Source organism: Nicotiana tabacum, chromosome 2 (genome assembly GCF_000715075.1).
Source record: "Nicotiana tabacum cultivar K326 chromosome 2, ASM71507v2, whole genome shotgun sequence".
In the NCBI taxonomy this organism is placed as follows: Eukaryota; Viridiplantae; Streptophyta; class Magnoliopsida; order Solanales; family Solanaceae; genus Nicotiana; species Nicotiana tabacum.
Genome location: NC_134081.1, coordinates 39,083,580 through 39,097,746, shown reverse-complemented (window position 1 = coordinate 39,097,746; position 14,167 = coordinate 39,083,580). Strand labels below are relative to the sequence as shown.

The window sequence follows — 14,167 nt, the reverse complement described above, 5'->3', positions numbered from 1 at the left end:
AAACCTTCATGTAAATGGGAAACTTGCACAAATATTCATAGAAACCCTCACGTAAAAGGAAAACTTGCGCAAATATTCATAAAAACCCTCGCGTAAAAGGTATAATACTTGGAACCAAAATTTTTCGAAGAAAAGCATCCGAGACTACACATAGTGAAGCGCGAATTGAACAACTTGCGCAGAATACTTGAGCAAATGCAAAAGTTAAAAGCTTGCATGGATATTTAAACAAAAGTAAGACTCAAACGACACTTGAACAAAAGAAATGTCTTTATTTACAAGAACGGGCCAAAACGTTATAAGTATAAAATGGGAAAATAAAGAAAAAGCTAAACTGCAGCGCCTCCAGAATCAGGAGGAAGAGAAGTATCCGCATTGTCGGGAAGAGTAGGTGGTTCCGCCGATGGCTCAATGCTTTCCCCAGTTTGGTCTTCGGCCTCATCGCTTTTCGATCCTTCTTCAGTTTTCAAAAACTCGGAACCGGAATCGGAAGAACCTGGAGCATCAGACTGCGCTGGGAGTCCATTTTTTGCAGCCAACTCAAGCTCTCGGGCCTTAGAAATTTCGGCATCAACATCAATAATACCAGCTTTGGCCTTTTCCAAGGTTTTCTCCTCATGCTATACATGGAATACATTTTTTCAACAATGAGGAAAGCCGCGCGGTGCTTAAGTTCTTAAGTTGAGTGACCTCGGTGGAAAGGTTTTCCCGGGTAGATCTAGCAGATTGGGGGCTGCCGTCGAGCTCGCGTACAGTTGAACTAAAGAGCCTATTATGCTCGATAGTTTTCCGGTACTTCTCTTCTAGCTGGGCATGTTTCGCCTCTACGGCAGAAAGCTCTTCACTTTTGGAGTTCAAGGCTGCTTCCAAATTAATCACTCTTTCAGCGGAGGCAGCATCGCGATCTGTTGCAGCAAGAACGACGTTCTGGTCTTCTGCCCATTTGGCCTTGGCCTCATCAAATCTAACCCTCAGCGGCCCAATTTCTTGGCTAAGGGTTATCACTTCTTTCTCACTTTGCTGCAAACGAGCCTCCAAAATAACAACCTCAGCAACTCTGGTTTCCAGTTTCGAGAGGCGGAGAACAGTGTGGTCCCGTTCTGCCAAAAGCTAATCCCATTTATAAGTAAGTTCTTCCTTCTCACGAATCAACCTTTGAAGGCCCTCAGAAGCAAGAAAGTTGGCCTATAAAATAAGAAGAGTTAAAATTTACAATACATTCATTCAAAGTAGAAGAAATAACAGAGGAAGGAAGGAACGTACCGGTGCGGCGTTATGCATAGCATTGTTCAACAAACACTCTCCCGAGAGTGTCTGAATCTTTTCCCAGTCTTTTTTTGAATCCAAAGGCTTCAGGTAATTAGCAAGTTCCACCGGGCGTGGTAGAGACCGAAAGATTGATGTTCCTCCTCCTTTGTGGATCTTCAGAAGGAGCAGCATAATTTTACCCCAAATTCCCATGAACTAGGGACTGTGGAAGAGGAACACCTTCTTCATGGTCAGGTGCGGCCGATGGAGATGATGTAGCAACCGCTGGTGGAAGAGTAGACGAAGATGGAAATGATGTAGCAGTTGCTGGTGTTGGTGAAGGTAAATATGAAGCTGATAGAGTTGAAGAGTGAGAAGCAACTGCATCAAATGCAATGCTGGTTGTTTGATGCTCGCCAACCAAAGACAGAAAGGACCTGGTACTCAGCGCCGTAGCACCGGTTGCAGAAATTGGGACCCGAAAATGGGAGTTAGCATATTCTACCAAATCACATTCTCCCCAAAGTGACGATACATCGTCTTCAGTTGGTGTAACTATCTCAATAGGTCGATCATCTTGTTGAGATGATGAGGATCATCGCCTTATGTATAAATAAGCTCCCTCATCAACAACTTCTTCATCATCATCAATTATCACGGTGTCTATGACCAGCCTAGAAGGAGGACCAGTCATCATCGCCATCGGAGATGATTCTTGGGTATCAATCTTTGCCCTTTTATTCTTTTCCCCGACTGCGGAGGAGCGTCTTCTCTTTGTTTGTTTATCCTCCAGCCGGGGACTCCGTAAAGAAATATTTGCTCCCGAAACAGGCCCGGAGATACCTGTTCGAGTAAGTGCTTCCTGAAGTAGCCTCGCTGCATCAGTAGGATCAACCAGAACATCCTCCTCGGTGATAGCAATAGAGCCCGCAAGTAGACCTAATTCCGTGAACAAGTCACAAGGGTTCAACTAAGTTCTTCATAAACAAAAATGGAAGCAAGGTAAATTAAAGTTATCATAATTTTTAACCTTCCACCCGTATTTAAGGGACAGTTCTTTCCACGAATGACTTTCGGGCGTTGTGACGTCCAAGATCTTCTAAACCCACCAGTTCAAACCTTCCAGCACCGGTGGGATCTATCGAGTTGTTGAAACATGCAAAGGGTGAAGAGATGATACAGCCATAGAAGAATGTCTAATAAGAGGAATACTATACGAAGAACTTATGAGTGCAGTTCCAAGCAACCAAAAAGAATGAAGCCGTTGTCAGAATGATGTCGTTGGTGGCACCTGCAACGAACCGTTCTATCCACCCACGGTCGTTGTCATCATCCATGCTAGAAAACAAAGCATGGTGGCTACGCTTGCAAAGGTTTATCATTCCCCCGCGGAAGATTTTGGGAGAATAAAGATCATATGAGCTAAGGTTAGCTCCTCTCCAGTTTCTTGGCACAAACGTCGGAGGCAGGTGATCGTCCTCCACATTGAAGGACTTACCTATGCCAAGCACACCTGGTAGCGAAGGCAAAACTCCGCAATCATGGAATCAAGCTCTCTGCTCAAAGAAAACGCACCCAAAGTAAAGGGATACATGAAAAAGTATGTAAAACCTTCCTTGGGAAGGGTCACTCGCTCCGATAGATCAGGAGCAATGATTTCCAACTCATTGCAGCGGCAATCCTCCTTCACAGCAGGAATACTGGAAAGATGAATAGAAGAAGGGTACCTACTAACAGCCCATGAACGAGGGTTAGCAGTAGGAAATTTCTTTTCAAAATCCTTCGAAGTACTAAGCCTTCTTGGGATGATGGAACCCACTGTTGGAGGAACGAAATCCTCGGTTATATTCTTATTCTTTGAAGAACCAGCACGTTTAGAGGAAGAAACCATTGAAAAAGGAGATGGAAAAGGTTTTGTGTTTGAAGAAAATCAGAAAAGGGATTGAAAACAAGGATGCAAATCAGAAGCTCAATCAATTGTGAAACGCAAAGGAAAAGGAAGTTGTGTATAAGTAAAATTTTGGCGGCTAAATTCATGGCCATGATTACCTCGATAATCGGCAAAAGTTGTGCTGAATCGTGGGATGACGCGTGTTCAGGGCATTAAATGCGGAGAGACGTGCGTCTAATCAACTGTCAGAGACCTTCAGAGGGATTTATAGTAATTCCCGTAAAACAAGGTGTTTCTACCAACTTCTCGGTAACACAAAGTTATGTCACCGGAAAGCAGGAAAACTATCTATATAGGGTAAAATATGATATGACACGTGGCTGACTAAACGGAGGACACATGGAATCCGAGATGGGATGGCTAAGGACCTAGCACAGCCACTCTACTTGTCACCGGAAAGGATAACGTTCATGAAGGTGTATCAAATGCTCTGCGCCCGGTGGCATTTACTAAGGAATATTCTGCAGCATTAAGAGCGACGGTCCATTACAGAGAATTTGGCACCGTTTACATCTTCATCAATGACCCTCATAATTGGCATTAAAGGAGGGCACGATCCTAGGACCTCTTTCCCTAGGCATAGCTATAAATAGTGAGCTTAGTTACCATTATAGAGGACACGGATTTTCTGACAAGAACATATACTATGTTCTTACAAAGCTTTATACAATTTCACTTTCTTGCTTTTTGATCTCATCATTGCTGTGTTCGGAAACCGTGTTCACGGAATCACCGTCTTTGCTATTTCATCTACATTCCAAGGATAAGTATTGTGTATTTCTTCAATTATTGTATTATTTCAGGATCAAATTAGTTCACTTGTCTAAAAATCACGTATAAATTTAATTATACCGTTTTACGGGTAAACAGTTAGAATTGAAAGCATATATGCTATAATCTTGCCCTAGAATACCTTTCATTAAAGGGTTAAGCAATGACCGGGTAAGTTATGCATGTACCTGTTAATACTTCTTACCTATAAGTATTACTCAGTGAAATCTTCATTCATTTATTAGTAAACTAGCAAGGAACTCAAGCTCGTTTTTTCATTTTAGTAGAAGTTTTTGGTGTACAACTAATTCGTAATTTTTACAGTCATACTAATATGCTACAGTATTTGTCCGTTATGTATCTACTGCTAAATTTAGGCCAACATTGTATACATCAGTATTGATATTAAATTATTAAATTTTATAATTTATCCTATAAATTATTGAGATAAGATACTATACATATTCAGAACATCCATATTGATGCATTGTGCATACTGCCATATCACAAAATTATCATTCCATAAATAAAAGAGCATAATTAAATTTCTATTGATCAAATACTTACATTAATGTACATAAGTGAATTTCTTTTGTCGTCATTGATTACCTTCCGAATTATGATGTCAAGTATTTTCTCGGGTATGTGTGCCAATGCTGGATACATCTGGTTCATTCCTTTCTTTATTTGTCTGGTAATAGTATAAATAATGAAAACAAAAATAAATTATGTGAACATTATACAAGAAATCCATCATATGTTTCCATATTTATGTTAATAATAATTTATTATTCAAAATTTTAAACTTATAGAATATATAGAATTAATATTTTTGGAAACTTCATTAAATATCTCTTATCACATAAAAATTTAGAGATAAAGGTGCTTCCGATTGTTTTTCCAAATCTAGTCTTTCGGAAAATTGAATTGATGCTGAAGAGGCTAAAATGTATTTTTAATTCGTCAACTATGAGTTTGAAAATGTTGTAAAGACATTGTATCTTCGAGGCATTTTCTGTTTATGAAACATCAAATACTATAAGGATTTCAGTCTGTGATAGTATCATATTAAACATTTACGAGAAAGTATCCGAACACCTAAGCATCATGATGCATATGGTGAAGAGATGAAAAGAAAGACATCTTCTAGGGGTCTTTTTGTCACCCCTGAAACTAAAAGAGTAAATCATTCAGTACTAGATAAATGATTAGATGTGATGAATTGATATATTTTTTTAACAATCCACTAGGCTTTGTGCCTAGGATTAGTTTTTATAAATATGAAATCAGCAAGTACACCATCGGAGGAGACATGAACCTTACCTCCAAACCTATGGTGGATAGCCAATTGATTGTCCAAAAATGACAACCAATTAAATCCTGTACAATAAGTGAAGTTAGACCTATGAGATGGTACTATATGCCTTTCCATATTGGGAAAGCAAATGGACCCCAAGAACAAGAGTAACCAAGGTCAACTATGCAAAAAGATTGGAAGAACTCCTTCGATTTACGGGAGAAACTATATCTAAAGCTTGGACAAACTATCGCCAAATGAAGTGACAAAAAATAAATATACATCCAAGAATGGAGGTCAGTTCTATAACACCAAGAACCTATCTTCATCATAGCTTTAGCATTGCCAGCAAGGAAAGCCAGGTTGAAGAGAAGCATATAGATATCCAAAAGTGGAAAAGCAGTAAGTTGTGTGTATGGTGTCCATGACAGAAGAGGTGGAGCATAACACTGGTGGTTGTGGCTGCATGTTGTAGAGACTCCGATGTGCCCAGGACCAATTCTCAACAATGTGTTCATATAGCATGTGAACCAAAGCACTGAAGAGGCTAAAAGAGATTGCTGAAAATAGTGGCCAGGTGTAATAATTCCTGCATCTATCAGTGTTGTATGACTATGGTGTGTGTGTTTGTATTGCATGATCAGAGGGGTATGTCCAAGAAATTTGATGTACTCCCAACCGACTGAGCATGTGAGATGCTAATATCACACATTGAGAGTGCTTCAAAATTCTCGACCTAGTTAATGTACCTGCAAAATACAACAAACAAGTTAGCATTAAAAGAGCAACATTGCCCCTCTTTCTGGGAAGAATTACTATGACACTACAGTTAGTGATGAAGGGGGGCTGCAGGCTTTGGGCATTACTTCCCTGAGACTCGTTGTTGTGCAAATAAGGCAAGGCTCTTAGGTTCTTTTAGATTCTGAGAGCTGGTGATGGTTGTAGATTGTAGCTGGGGAGAATAGGAATGCTACTGAAAATTGCATGGTGATTTAGTAGTGACTGGTAGCCTGTGTGAGAGCACATGTGAGTTGAGCCCCATAGAGATGGGAGTTGTGGCTTTTTAATCTCTGTGCTATAGTGTCTGTGTTTAGCAGTTGGATATTTGGGAGTTGCCATTCTGTTTCTACCCTATTCTAAGAATAAACTTGGGCACATAATGTTGACTAGCAAGTTCCAACTGCATTGCATTAGGTATGATAGACTATGTGTGCCTGAAGAATGGCATAATTTGCACCCTTGATCAACCCTCAGTAGAATGAGCATTAAAATACTAATACCACACACTGAGTGTAGGTCAAGAGGTGTAGAAGATCATAAGAAATAGTACCTACAAAATAGAAAACAGAGGTGGAACACAATGTTATTGATGTGGTGGCAAAAAAAATGACTCAGAGGCCTTGGTGCCACAAAGTTTTGGACAAAACTCAACTGATGCACTAAATTTTGGAGAAAATATGTATGAAGAATGAGAGGAAAAAGAGATACTGGAACATTGTCGCACACAGACAGCTATACAAGGGGATTTATCTCCTATGTATAGTGGAAGGAAGAAGAAGGAACACATAAGGAAAAAGAGTTGGGATGTTAAGATGAATGAAGGGGTTTCCATTGGACAACTTCCAATGAGAGTAGCAAAGCAAAAAGGGGCAGACCTATCATGCCCCAAACTCGGGGAGCGCGACCGGCACTCAACCGATAGAACCCGGCCGAGCAAGCCTATTAGATTTTCTTCTACCCAAACTCATCCATTAATAAAGAGGAGATGTACTCCATTAATCATTCACTGAAAAGATTTTATTAACAACTTCCTTTTTCATTCTCATTAACAGCTTCATTCATAATTTCCAAAATATTACGAGTTTATAGAATTAATGAAAAATATGATTTCCAAATACCAACATTTTTAGTTCAATTTTCAACTTCAACCATAACCCACAACCTGTCTACAGAGCCTCTAAATACAATAGAAGAGTGATATGGAAATGCCAGCAACAAGGCCCCATCTATACCTCAAAATACAATACGTAAGAAACAAAAGATACATGTCCCCGAAATGAAGTGGGGCTCACCAAATCAGCTGAAAAGAGTGCACTGCTAATACTGATCAATGCCGCCTGTTATTGAACCACCTGCATCCATTAAAGATGCAGCGCCCCCAGAAAAAGGGACGTTAGTACTGTCGAATAGCACTAGTATGCATAGCTAAAAGTCCTCTTTCAAAATAGAATGCCCACATAAGAAAAGACAACACATAGAAATAACAAGTCATAATTAACAATATCCAAATATTCAGTTAAAACATAATAATTTTCAAAATACGAACTTCATATACAATTTTGGTTGGGAGATCATTAGCATCGATATACCACCATTTTTGTTAGCACGGAGTCTGATCACGCTCGATCGGCTAGGCCATCTCCCCACAAATAATGTGGTTTGACATGTGATGCGAAAGAAAGTTTTTACCAAGAGTAGTACTACCATATGCGCAACATGGCGTCTGAACTCCACCCGATCAGCTAGGCCACCTTCCCACATATGTCGTGGGGGTTGACTTTTCCAATCCACAGAGGTTCCATTTTCATCCCAATTAAGGGGAATAATATCACAATTTTTCAAAGGTTCCAATTTTATCCCAAATAAGGGGAATAATCACAATCCACCCCTACACCGGCACGTGCAGTTTCAGGTGTGGGTCTTATGACCCACCCTTCCTCGATTTTGCTAATAATGCTCCCAAAAATATTTTTGATTTGATTTGCAAACAGAAATATCATAAATACAATTGTACTCACATGAACATCTTCCACATTGTATAAATTCTCATTAGTATTCCCAGTCATTCACAATGACAATATTTCCTTGGCTCATTAGGCCATTCACAAGATTTTTTATTCCTAGCACGATGGCCGTATTTCATATTCCACACTTTCACCTCTTTCAATTTCAAAGATCACCATCAAGTATCAACATATAAGATATTTCAGAAATCATATACTTCAAATCCATTTGAAATGGAAACTTCAAACACAAATGGTTTCTTCCCAAAGAATGAGGCATACCATCCAACAATAGAAACACACATGAAAATCATAAACAATCAATACATCATTTTTTCTTACAATGCTCTTCCCTAGCAATGACAATGTACCAGTTCAACACATGAGTATATATAACTTGAATCACACTAGATATATTTATAAAGCAAAGCATTAGTTAAAGCAACCACTAATGGGCATGAATTGAGTACAAAAGCTTTTAGGTAATTCTATCTTCGAAGTCATTTTTAAACAATTGAGTCGAGGCTCATTTCACATTCTTTATCGCATCTTCTCAAATCATTTGCACTACTAGACACAATCATAACTTAAATTCTTGGTACGTTGGCCACACTCTATATCCCCATTTAACTTATTTCACTTCCAACTATCTTTATAGATTATCAACAATAAGACATTTCCATATCAAGACTTTAGGTACACATATGAACAATTAAGAGTCTTAAGAATATTGAGATTTCTCACAAAATTTGGCATACTATCTTTCATTGAAACACGACTCAAAGCCATAACCTTTTAATACGCAACCCATACTTTGAAACTTACGAAAACATTATGGAATTCAATTTCAAGAGAGAAAGTTTAGCCAACATACCTCAACCGATCTTCCTTAACTCTAGAATTATCCGGAATTCTTAGCAATCCTAATCTATTTTGAGGCATAACAAAATTGAACCATAATTAGGAAGATATTCATGGTCTCAGCTTATTTGAGCATTTTATTAGACACTAGGTGTGCAAATTTAACCACAAGGTTCATCTACAAGATTTCCTTTACTCCACAACCCAATCCTTACTTATTTTAGCTCAACAATCTTCCCACAATTCTTATTGGTACATGCATGAATTTACTCATCCTATGACCTTGAAGGTTTAGGATTACTTTATGCTGATCAAGTGGTATGGTGTGATGTGTATGCCATTTAGCGACCATGGTGGTTATAATATTTTTTATCTCTATTGTAGAAAGGCTTGGCTAAAAACACTGGCCTTTTCTCAGCAGATTGAGCATCAGGGATGCTAATACCGCACACTGAGAAAGAGCCAGTGAATTAAGTAAGCTGAAACCTGCAAAAAAGAAGATAAAGTTAGTGAGGAGGTCTGTTACTATATCCTTCTCCCAGTGGGTTTGAACATATTTCATTTCTTGCATAAATATGCTCCCATATATGATCACAATAATTTGGACTATTAGGTCTGCTCCCCTAATTTCATTTCTGTCATCCATATCCATGTGAGGAACTGGAGGCCAGTTGTGGTGGAATTTTGATCCTCCTACTCATTTTGTGTCTGAAGGAAGGAGTGCTAATCTTATCCATATAGATCTATCCCCTTATATGAATAGGCAACTCGGTCATGTTGTGGTAATGAGTCATGATAGTTAAATTATGATTGAGTTTGGATAGAGAATCCGCAGGGAAGTTGGCTTCCTTGTAAACATGCGAACGTTTGAACTCCTCACATTGTCTACAAAGTGCCTTGAGGTTTTTCACATTAACTTCAAGGTTCCAAGGAGGTTCTGCTGAATTGTTGAGCCATTGTATGAGCATAGCAGAATCATCTTCCAGACAGATCTGATTAAAACCATTCTCCAGACATTATTGCATTCCCATCACTACTGCTATTGTCTCTGCTAGGTTATTGGTTCCTTCACCTAAAGGCTTAGCTAAAGCATGTATCAAGTTGCCCTCAGAATCCCTGATAATGGCCCCAGCTCCATTCTTTCCTGGATTACTGAGTGCGCTACCATCACTTTTAAGTTTGACAAAGCTACTCTCAGGCTTCTACCATTTCACTTGCAGGATGTTGGCATGAAATTGCAGGTCTTTAACCAAGGGATAAAGATCACTCCATTCAAATGGCCAGGTGATGGTAGGGTAATTAGCTTTGAGGAGAAGGTTGGTATCATATTTAATGGAGAAAAGAACTCTGAGCCTTGAGGATTTCTTTGCTCCATATTTCGCACTACACCTATTGTTCCATAAGTTCCAACAAATAATGATAGGAAGGTATCCAACAGTAATTTGTGTACCTCATTCTTGCTTTTTTGAATCCATCATTTCATCAGGAGCGATTGAAGAGGCATGTCATGTAGGGAAAAACCAGCTAGAGCAGTAAAGACTTTCCAGATGGCTTTAGCAAAATGACCCCTGCTGAATATGTGGTCTACTGACTCTGCATATTATCTGATGCAACGCACACATATAGTGACAATAGGATGTCCAAAAGATATAACTCTATCATCAGTAGGTAGTTTGTTTCTGAGTGCTCTCCAGAGGCAGAATGACCATTTGAAAGGAATCTGTTTATGACATGTCATCTTGTTGGTGAAGAGAACCTCTTTCCTCTTCCTAATTATACCCCAAGAAGAAGCATATATGAAGTTCCCAGAAGTAGTAGGAGTCCATGTTGGTATGTCAGGTTTATGAGGTAGGTAGTTGATGGAAACTTGAAGAATTTCTCTGATTTTTTGTGACGGGGCACAAGTATTGAGCTTCTGAATATTCCAGCTCCCTGAAACCTAAAAATGAGATACATGAATATTTCCAAGTCTACCTCCTTCATTTGTGAAAATTTTCAAAGGACCTGTGCCTAACCAATTATCCCACCAGAAACTGGCTGTTCCAGAATGTAGCCTTCACAGGATGTGAGGTTCAACTTCTTTTTTGTTGATCATCATCTTTTTCTAGGTTTGATATTGTCAAGAATTCCATTTCTTGGATACTGTATATGACCTCTTACAGTACTTATCCCTAAGAAGCTTACTCCATAGGGATTGTTTAGTTCTAAAGGACCACCATTGTTTGAATTCCGTAGACTTGCACACATCAGCAGTTGTTCTAAAGCCAACACCTCCTTCCTCAAGTGGATAGGACATTTTATCCCATGAAGACCAGTGATATATATTTTTATATTTGTCCATACCCCAGAAAAAGTTAGCAGCCTCTCTCAATTTGCTTCATAACAGATTTAGGAGGTGACACAGCTGAGAGAAGATAGATGGGTAGAGATTGCAACACATGTTTGATCAGGGTAGCTTTTCCTCCATAGGAGAGCATTCTACCATGCCATCCTCTAATTCTGCTAACTACCTTGGAAATTAAGTCATTGAAATGTATGATTCTCTTCCTGCCAATGTAGAATGGGCATCCAAGGTAAGTGATTAGAAATTCCCTTCTGGTAAAACATGTAATCTGTTGAATTCTATTGACATTGTACATGAATACACAAGATGGAGTCATGAAGTGACTCTTGACCTTTTTTATTTTCTGCCCTGAGGTGTTTTCATAATCCTCCAAGATCTTCATGATTATCAATAATGACACCCTGCTCCCTGATGTGAAGATGATCACATCATCAACAAAGCTCAGATGATTAAGACCCCTATTCTCCATATAGAACCCATTTAAAAATTGATCATGAGTGAGTTTGTTGAGTATTTGGGCAAGTAGTTCTGCCCCAATAATGAAGAGAGATAGATACAGTGGGTCTCCCTGCTTTAATCCCCTAGTAGACTTGAAGAAGCCATGCCTGAAACTATTAATAACCACAAAAAACCAGTTGTTGGACATGATTCTCTAGATCATGTCAATGAGGAGTTCGTTAAAACCCATTCTCCTAAGCATAAGGCAAGTAAATGCCCAGGACACCCTATCATAAGCTTTTGCCATATCTAGCTTAATGACCACATTAGCTCCAATATTTGGTTTCGTAATTCCTTGGACAATTTCTTGAGCAAGCATAATGTTCTCTGAAATGCTTTTCCATTTGACAAAACCAGACAGATTAGCTGAGATGATGTGTGGCAGTATGGATGCAAGTCTGGTACCAATCAGTTTAGAGATGATTTTGTTGATGAAGTTACTTAGGCTTATGGGTCTAAATTCAGTCAAAGAGTTAGGAAATTCCACCTTGGGTAAAAGAATAAGGCATGCTTGGTCATGTATCTGGGCATCTCACTTCCTCCAAAAAATGCAAGAACCACCTTTAGCAAGTCATTTTTAATCACTTCCCAGCAGGATTGAAAACATTTGCCATTCATCCCATATAGGCCTGCAACACTGGTTGGGCTCATGGAAAAAACAACTTGTTTAAGTTCTTCCATATCAGGATCTCTGGAGAGTTCAGCATTGTCTTCATTAGTGATCATGGTTGGAATAAAATTGAGAAGATCCTCTATAATATGTCCTCAAGGTTCAGTGATGAGTTCTTCAAAATAGTCACAAGCAGCTTCCTCAATAGCTTCATCACCCTGAATCCAATCTCCTTCTTTATCCTTGATTTTGTGGATGAAAATTTTTTTTCTTCTACCTCTGATCAAACTGTGAAAGTAGCTGGAGTTAGCATTACCTTCTTTGAACCATTGTAGTTGTGTCTTCTGTTTCAGTACCTCCTCTTCATGTTTCAAGTGTTTAATGTACTGAGCTTGAAGTTCAGGTAAGGTAATCCTATTAGTTAGATCATTGGTAGTAGCCCATTTCTCTTCTGCTAACTTAACCTTCTGTTCATACTCCTTTGATTTCTGAAAGATGTCCCCATATTGCTGTCTAGACCATTTACTTAAAGCACTAGACAAGGCTTTATGTTTTTGGTGAAAGACCCACATTGGACTTCCTGTAACCTGCATGCTCCACACCTCTAGAACCAGTGGCATGAAACTTTCATTCTTCACCCAGCAGTTTAAAATCCTGAAGTATTTCTTGGTATTATCTTGTCTCACATGCATTTCCATTAGGAGAGGTGAATGGTCAGAACTTGCTGAAGCCAAATGTGTGACAATAGTAGTAGTAGGGAAAGAGGTTAGCCAGTGATCATTAACAAGACACCTGTCCAATCTCTTCCACACTATAGAACCAGGTCCTCTTCCATTAGACCATGTGTATCTTGGGCCATAAAAACCAAAATCAGTTAAACCACATTCTTCAATCATGCTGATGAAATCAATACTCTTCTTCATTTGGTATGGTATCCCTCCAATCTTCTCACCCATAGAAGTAATGACATTAAAATCTCCAATCACACACCAAGGCACAATGCAAAGAGTAGATTTTAGTTTCAAATTCTCCCATAGAGGAATTCTCAGAGAAAGTTTACATTTTACATATATCACAGAGACGTGAAAGGTATCTCCAGCTTCTACATGCTTTATCTCAATTGTCATTTGTTGTTCATCTTGGTCCAAAAGAGTACTAGTGAACTCCTGATCCTAGAAGATCCATATTTTGTTGCTACTATTGGAAGCAGCTTGGCTCATTGACAACTACATTCTGAAGTAGTCAATATGGATGTTATAAGAATGATTGGTTGACATATTTGGATTATGAAGGAATGGTTCTAGGATAGTAATGAAGGATAATTTGTTGATTTGTTTTAGTATTTTGAGTCTCTCAATAACCCCAGAGGTTCTGATACCTCTGACATTTCAAGTTATTATGCTGCTCATTTAAAGATGATAGGGGATTTGGATTTTGGTGGAACAGAACTACTGGAAGCAACTCTACTTCTGGTGAGTCTGGGTGAGGGTCTCTTTCTTAGTGATCTAGTTTGGGAGGCTAAAACATTGTCTTGTTCAGTTGCACCATTCACAGCTGCAACCAGAAGCTCACAATACTGTTCTTCATCTATCCCTTTGCTAGGATCATCCTCATCATCAGAGTATATGCCTATTTCATCTTCTAATTGTATGGGTCTATACTCATCCTCTTCATGGCCAGGTGTTTCTGTTGGTATAATCTTGCTAAAAGGATCATCCTTATCAGTTGCATCATGTGATACTTCAACAGGGATGATACCTTTGTTGGGTAATAGGGGTTAAGAATGAGGTAGGTTGTCATTCTG

The 14,167-nt window shown here is 39.0% G+C and overlaps 3 protein-coding genes across 3 annotated transcripts; all 3 read right to left on the bottom strand.

The window, feature by feature from the left end:
- Positions 1–11,265: 11,265 nt before the first annotated feature.
- On the bottom strand, positions 11,266–11,724 carry LOC142166524 (uncharacterized). The gene has a single exon (XM_075225914.1). The coding sequence runs from the start codon at positions 11,722–11,724 to the stop codon at positions 11,266–11,268; it is 459 nt and encodes a 152-aa protein (XP_075082015.1).
- Positions 11,725–11,907: 183 nt separating this feature from the next.
- On the bottom strand, positions 11,908–12,479 carry LOC142166519 (uncharacterized). Its single transcript, XM_075225908.1, has 2 exons — positions 12,241–12,479; positions 11,908–12,151 (listed from the first exon to the last, which is right to left on the bottom strand). Exons 1-2 carry the CDS (start codon positions 12,477–12,479, stop codon positions 11,908–11,910), a joined length of 483 nt encoding a protein of 160 aa, XP_075082009.1.
- A 39-nt stretch (positions 12,480–12,518) lies between these two features.
- On the bottom strand, positions 12,519–13,490 carry LOC107799029 (uncharacterized). Its single transcript, XM_016622095.2, has one exon. It carries the CDS (start codon positions 13,488–13,490, stop codon positions 12,519–12,521), a length of 972 nt encoding a protein of 323 aa, XP_016477581.2.
- Positions 13,491–14,167: the final 677 nt, after the last annotated feature.